At 44.9% G+C, this 7668-nt stretch overlaps 1 protein-coding gene across 1 annotated transcript in view; it reads right to left on the bottom strand.

Annotated features, from left to right (window-relative positions):
* Positions 1-7668, bottom strand: part of FRS2 (fibroblast growth factor receptor substrate 2) — a 48463-nt gene that overhangs the window by 10047 nt on the left and 30748 nt on the right. The window contains exons 5-6 of the mRNA XM_081330955.1: positions 3096-3254; positions 64-227 (exon numbers count right to left, since the gene is read on the bottom strand). Coding sequence (XP_081187081.1) covers positions 64-227; positions 3096-3254 — 323 coding nt within the window. The remainder of the gene's footprint in view (positions 1-63; positions 228-3095; positions 3255-7668) is intronic.

Below are 7668 nucleotides of genomic sequence, written 5' to 3'. Positions count from 1 at the left end.
ATAAATATATAATAATGGCTAGTAACAATAGAATTAGAATATGGAAAATTCAGAATAACTTACTTGTTCCTCTGCTACAAGTAAGGGGTGCGTGGACTCTTCACCAACTGAAGGAAGACGTGCACTTCCTACTGAAGGGTGTCTGCTGGAAGGATGTGATGAAGCATCTCCATAGGAGGGATGCCTTGGGTACCCATTAGGTAAATTCTGCCCACTCAATCCAGGTGCTGGTTAAAAAGAAAATCCAATTATTCCATTGATACCATTAATATTATTCCTTCAAAAATATACATTAATAAATACTAGTTCACTACAAGTTAGATTGTAACAACTGCAGGGGCTTGTCCAGAGAGTTGCCAGGAGTCAAAAACTCAAAAAGCACACAGACTCAAACACGGTAATAAAGAGTTCAACAGAATTTCATATCAGCATTTTATCTTAAAAAAGGTAAAGGTTCCCCCGCACACGCGTGCTAGTCGTTTCCAACTCTAGGAGCCGGTACTCATCTCCGTTTCAAAGCCGAAGAGCCAGCGCTTGTCCAAGGACATCTCCGTGGTCATGTGGCTGGCATGACTAGATGCCAAAGGCGCACGGAACGCTGTTACCTTCCCACCGTAGTGGTCCCTATTTTTCTACTTGCATTTTTTACGTGCTTTCGAACTGCTAGGTTGGCAGAAGCTGGGACGAGTAACAGGCGCTCACTCTGTTACGCGGCATTCGGGATTTTGTACTTTCTGCTCAGGACATAAAGTATTAAAATGGCCCCTACAGCAAGAGGCTACATATATTACAAACTGGATACATGACTAAAAGGACAGTAAATAAAAATAAAAACAAATGCAATTCTTGGGTTTGGCCTGCTCTGCATTAGATTTTACTCATTAAAATTTATAACTCACACCATTCTCAAAACTTGGAGTATTTATTTATTTATTTTTTAATAAGTAACAAAAATGAGAAAAAAGAGCAAAAAACCAAAAACAATAACGGGGGATACATACATTGTCAAAGAGGAGAAGAAAAACACATAAAACATGCTTTAACAAAAAATGAAAAAACAAAGAAAAAAACATAGCATGGTAGGTCATTAAAACAATAAACAGTTATAATTCCATCTATATACAGTGCATTCAGAAAATATTCAGGACCCCTTCACTTTTGTCACTTTTGTTATGCTTCAGCCAGATTCTACAGTTGTTGAAATTCATTTTTTCTTATTAATCTATAGAGCTTGGCGCACCATCGTGCAGCTCTTCCCTCTTCCCGAAAGCACAAAAAAAATCTTCACTAACCTGCTTTCCAGCTCTGGCACATTTCTCTCCTGCTGCAGGGAAACGGAGTTCGTGAGACTAAAAAAAAGTTCAGTCAGACCTTCCAACTTCACGAGATCTTTTTTTTTCATGAGAAGTTGGAAGGTCTGACTGAACTTTTTTTTAGTCTCACAAACTCCGTTTCCCTGCAGCAGGAGTAAAATGCACCAGAGCTGGAAAGAAGGTTAGTGAAGATTTTTTTTTGCTTTCGGGAACAGAGAGGAGCTGGGCGATGGTGCGCCAAACTCTATAGCAGTGCTGGGAGAAGTGGCAGGAAACGTGGCTCCCATTTCGAGAACAGAGAAGAGAGATGTGGGGCAATGCAGGGTGGCAAGCAAGTGCTCTTCTCTGCTCTGCATCGCTGTGCATCGCTGTTCCCCTCCCCATTCTCTGTTCTCTCCAGTGGCGACGATGAAAGGCTGGTGGAGGGAGGCAGCGGTCATGGTGCAAGCCACAGGAGAGTTGGTAGAGGAGAAGGCAGCTGCCGCTAGGCAGAAGATCTGTGGGCCAGAGCATGAAGAAAGCCCCTCCAGCAGCGCACAGCAGCAGCGGAGACTTTCGCTGTCACTCCACTTGGCTCCAAAATGGCGGAGGAGGACCAGACCTACCCCACCCATCCTCCGTAGGGTAGCATGGCAGTCCGGAAGGGGACTGAAAGGGAGCAAGGAATGGCCTGGCTGGGGAGAACCCTGAAGGAAGCGGGTGCAGGGTGTGTGGGGCCCTCCCCGTCTCACCTTGTGGCGGCAGCAGCACGATGTGCCATGCGGCCTCCTGCCCCACTGCGGCAGCCAGGTAGGATGGAGTGGGCGGGGTCCTAATTAGGGATTATTTTTGCAGTAGGGCTTATATTAGGCACACCCCCACAAATCAGGGTAGGTCTTTTTTTCAGGGTGGGGTTTATTTTTGGGGAAACACGGTAGCAAACATACGTAAATCCCAGGCCAAAGCCCCATTCTGAAGTCTTTCCAAGAGATCACCTCAGTACAGCCAGAGGGCCAATATGTCTTAGTTGCTTTTGTACAGTAGGCCTCTCTAATTTAAACTCTGTCCTGATTCCATAGCTCACTCCCAAGACAATATTGATGACCTGGACTTAGGGGACAGTATCAATTGTGAATACGTGCAGATGGACCCGCTCTCTCTGGCCACTTGCAGGCCCATGAATGCAGGGTCATGAAAGGACAGCAAAGGAAACACCCAATATTTTAACCCACCCGGGAACATCTGGTGTCTTGGGGAAACACCCAAACCACCCAAAAGTGAACATATGGTGTCTTGGGGGAAAACACCCGAAGGGGAACATACTAGCTACTTCTTATCTTATGTGTGTCAGCTTTGCTGGGTGAATTGCTTACATAATCAAAGTAGGTATAAAAATAAGGCTTTTGCTCTTTTTTTAGAGAAGCCCATCTTTGCTCAGCTGAATAAAAACGTAAAGCTTGAAGGCAACTTCCCGGTTTCCTGTATTTTTTATCAAGCAAAACCTCAGAACCTGCATATCACTATCTCTGCCAAAAACGTCTCCCCACCTCTCCGGAAACTTCCAGTAACAATTGTTAACATTCCATTCTTATCTGGTGTCATCTTGGGGAAAAAAACAGGATTGAATCCTTTATGACAATTTTAGTCCACTAATTCCTATATATTTCCTTTGAAATATTAGCCATAATGTGGTGTGAAAATTATGTGTAATAATTATCACTTGAAACATTCAGAGTAAAAAAAATTGGCAACCTTAACAAATCATATAAGGCTAGTCAATGAATCACTCATAGATCAACTTACTGGTAGGTGTGAGAGGTGTTCTTGGAACCTCAATCTCTGTTTGATGTAAACTCCTTTCTACAACTGGTTCTTCTACTACATTTATACTATTATTTTGCATGATTTCCTGCAGCATATTAAACAGTTCCTCTGCACGAGCACACTTGAAGGCAAATATCCCTGCAAAAACATATATTGGACATCATAATAATGTATGTATGCATTATCCTTTTACTCATATACCTGTTAATGAAAGAGATCTATTATATTTAGTTTTAAAATTTTTAACAATTATAAATTCCTGCAATTCCCAAGGAGAACTTTTGGTGTCTATATCAGAAAACTAGTTTCGAGACCGTAATTGCAGACTGAGAACTCTGGAGTATGCTTATAGGCTAATGTGCTTAGCATAGGACGTGATATTACTCAGGAACAATTGCCTCTTACAAGAACATATCGTGTTTCCCCGAAAGTAAGACCCGGTCTTTCTTTTGGGCTCTGAAGTAAGGACTAGGTTTTACTTTCGGGGAGGGCTTACTTTTTGCCAGTACCGGTACCAGTAGGCCGCAAGGACGCAGAGGTGAGGTAGGGCCTGTACATGGGGTGGAGAAGCAACATGATGGCAAGGTGGCGGACTGGTGTGGCCATGGTGGGGGGTAGTGGAAAGGGCGCAAGCCTGGTGCAGGGTGAGTCGGCCCAGATCCAGAGTGCTGCCCTGCCGCCGGCTTGCCAGGCAAGATCTCAAGAAGTTAAAAAGTGTGATTGAACTTTTTTCTTTTGTCCCACAAACATGCGGCGAAGACTGAGAAGCAAACAGAGAAACGCAATGCAGTTGAAAGGCAGGTAAGTAAAAAACTGCTTGGGGAGGCAAGGGCATCTGGGTGGGGGCGGATGCAGCAACCTTACCCTGCGTGGCTTCAGCAGGTGTCTGGCAGGTGGAGGGAAGCAACTCCACCCCCGCCACCTGCCTTGCCTCCTCACCTCATGGCGGTGGCAACAGCAGCCGGCCGGGCAGAAGGTGATCCAGCAGGAGCAGCCGGTAGAGGCCAAAAGCGCCCAGCCAGCATGAGAGCTGCAGTGCATGCCAGGACCCAAAGAGTGCCAGGTTCAGCCCTTAGCCCGGCACCTGAGCACTGAGTAGGCGTGCAGGCTGGCGCTCAAGCAGCCCAAAGGCAGAGGGGTGGCCGGCATGGTTCCACCGGTGGCCACTGGCAAATGGCCCTGGCAGGCTGGCACTCTAGATCTGGGCCATCTCGCCCCATGCCAGGCAGGAGCAGCCCAGCAGGGCAGCCCAGAGCAGCGCAGCCAGGTGGGCAAAGAGCCCCGTGAGGCAGAAGCAGGATGGGCAGCCACTTGGCTGCCACACTGCACCTGACGCAGCTGAGAAATGTCCCAGCAGCAGAGGAGGTAGAGGCTGGGACTCGCCGAGGGTTTGGTTTGGTGCAGCCTCAGGCAAGCAGACAGTGGGACAGAGTGGGCGGGTCCAGCAGGAGCCAGTTCCACCAGCGGCTGCTGGCAAAGGGCCCTGGCAGGCTGGTGGCGGGTGGGGGATGTCTGGCGGCCACACGGAAGATCTGGATTGACTTGCCCCACCCTGCGCTAGGGCTTACTTTCGGGGGAGGGCTTATATTAGGCCCACCCCCGAAAATCAGTTGTGGCTTACTTTTGAAATAGGGTTTACTTTTGGGGAAACACGGTAGTTTCACAATTAATACATTTCAAGTATTCTGGTCAATTATAGTACCAAAATTAATGTAAATGTCCTACATAAAGAAGTAAGAAGGATCTAACACAAGGTACACAGTCCAGATTCATGTCAACATTAAAGCTTAAGGGACCAGAAGACACATGTGAATAGAACAAATAAAATAAATCTGATTTGGTCTCAAGGACTGAAAACAGAAACAAAGTAAGCAGTATCAAAGATTTTCCTCTAGAGTTGTTCCATGAACCCCCCCCCCAACTTATTCTCATTAGCAAAGGAAAACAGTATAGTTGCAGTGTTATTATTTTTCCATTCAAAGCATTAAGTTGACATTCTTATTAGCAACTGTGTCTTTGCTATTGCTAGCTTATCTAACATCAAATATTTAATTAAATAATATTAAAACAATTATGTACTATTCTACTGAAGCCAGTAATAAATTTCGACTCAATACTCCCCTTTAAATAGTAACCTGTTGATTTAGTGTCATACAAACTATCTAACAATAGATAGGCCATGTCTGGGATGATGCTATCTTTGAAGAAAATTGTCTAGACCTCAAGGAAAGTAGGTTTATAAACTTAAAATGTATTAAGAATTTACCCTTATAGAGCAATTTTAACAAATGTGATTCTAAATATTAAGACTTTTGAAATGCTTCCATTCTATACCAACTGGAGTTGACATTATGAAAGCTGTAGTGCAGCAGTCCCCAAACCTTTGGGCACCAGGAACTGGTTCCATGGAGACAGATTTTTATGTGGACCGGAGGGGGCGTGGTTTCACATGCTGCCTGCATCCCATGGATGGGGCATTGTTTGTTTGTGCGGCCCAGTACCATTCTGGCATGCCACGGACTGGTGCCAGTCCACGGACGAGTGGTCGGAAACCTCTGCTATAGTGTATAACCAATAACTTCAATACACAGTGAAGACTAGCATTTTAAGATAAAATTATTTTTACAGAGTTACTTGTTGCTGAAACATCCAACTCAAACAGGAAAATAATATTATACTACACATTGGTGATAAATTAATAATTCGGATAATTAGATAATAAACCATAAAGACATACATTATTTGTACTGAATGTAACCATACTTTCTGAACAAAAAGCTGAAATGTTGATAAATAGTTGGGGTCATGTTTGTGTGTTCTCAAATATAATTGGATCCTGAAAATATGGTTAAATATTTCTATTTAAATGAGCTTAGTTTTTAAAATGCAATAAAATGATATTTAACTTTTGACAATATAAACATGTTTACAATTTATGTCACTTATCTACACATGAATAGTGTGGGAGTCTAAAATGAGATGTGATTTATACAAGGCCATTATGCAAGTTCAATGCTTCACAAATGCACTTTCCTGATATTTACTTTCAGCAGAAGCACATTGTATACCAACATGAAGTTCCAAATAGCCACTGATAAAAACTATTCTCTATGAAATTGTTTAATTTTCTCTTAAGGTAAAGGTAAAGGTTCCCCCGCACACGCGTGCTAGTCGTTTCCGACTCTAGGGGCCGGTGCTCATCTCCGTTTCAAAGCCGAAGAGCCAGCGCTTGTCCGAGGACGTCTCCGTGGTCATGTGGCCGGCATGACTAGACGCCAAAGGCGCACGGAACGCTGTTACCTTCCCACCGGAGTGGTCCCTATTTTTCTACTCGCATTTTGACGTGCTTTCGAACTGCTAGGTTGGCAGAAGCTGGGACGAGTAACAGGCGCTCAACTCTGTTACGCGGCACTCGGGATTCGACCCGCCAAACTGCCGACCTTCCGATCGACAAGCTCAGCGTCCTAACCCACTGAGCCACCGCGTCCCTCTAATTTTCTCTTAAAGCTCTCTAAATTAGTAACCATCACACCTCTTTGAAGCAATCGATTTCTCATTTTGTAACAAATATTTTTTAACTCATACTGAAGCCATTACCTGGATTCAGTTGTAAAAAAAGAGAGAGAAAACATCAATTTAGTTCCTTTCCAGCATTTTAGATTTCTGTGGTCCATTTCTAAATTAAAAATCTTTCTTAATAGTAAAAGTGCTATTGTATCTTCATCATACCACTCTGTCTTTTCTCCTAACTTCCCTATGTGACTACAGATTTTGGCCGTTGTATTTTTTTAAAAAAAAAATCAAATAAACTCTAATTAAAACATGTCTTTTTCCTGCTATCACTGATCATTTAAATAATTATCGTCCAGTCTCCAACCTTCGCTTTTTGGCGAAGGTTGTTGAGAGTGTGGTGGCGCATCAGCTTCCTCTGTTCCTGGAGGAAACTGATTATCTGGACCCGTACCAGGCCCGGACACAGCACGGAGACGGCATTGGTCGCGCTGGTGAATGATCTCTGGCGGGCTCGGGACAGGGGTTGTTCCTCTGTCCTAGTCCTATTAGATCTCTCAGCGGCTTTTGATACCATCGACCATGGTATCCTACTGCGGCATCTCAGGGGGTTGGGAATGGGAGGCACCGTTTTACGGTGGTTCTCCTCCTATCTCCTGGGCCGCTCACAGTCCGTGTTGACGGGAGGGCAGAGATCCACCCCAAGGCCACTTGTTTGTGGAGTTCCTCAGGGGTCGGTTCTCTCACCCCTCCTGTTCAACATCTACATGAAGCTGCTGGGTGAGATCATTCGTGGTTTCGGGGTGGGGTAACATCAGTACGCTGATGATACCCAACTTTTTCTTTCCACCCCGAACCAACCCAGCGATGCCCTCACCGTGATGTCCCGTTGCCTGGAGGCGGTCCAGGTCTGGATGGGGAGAAACAGGCTTCGTCTCAATCCTGCCAAGACTGAGTGGCTGTGCATATCGGCATCTCGGGTCAACCAGACCATTCCACCTTTAACGATGGGGGGTGAGGTGTTACCCCCCCGTTGATAGGG

The sequence above is a fragment of the Vipera berus genome (assembly GCF_964194415.1).
Source record: "Vipera berus genome assembly, chromosome: 6".
In the NCBI taxonomy this organism is placed as follows: Eukaryota; Metazoa; Chordata; class Lepidosauria; order Squamata; family Viperidae; genus Vipera; species Vipera berus.
The sequence above is the reverse complement of the archived record's forward strand: the minus strand, read 5'-3'. Positions and strand labels throughout refer to the sequence as shown.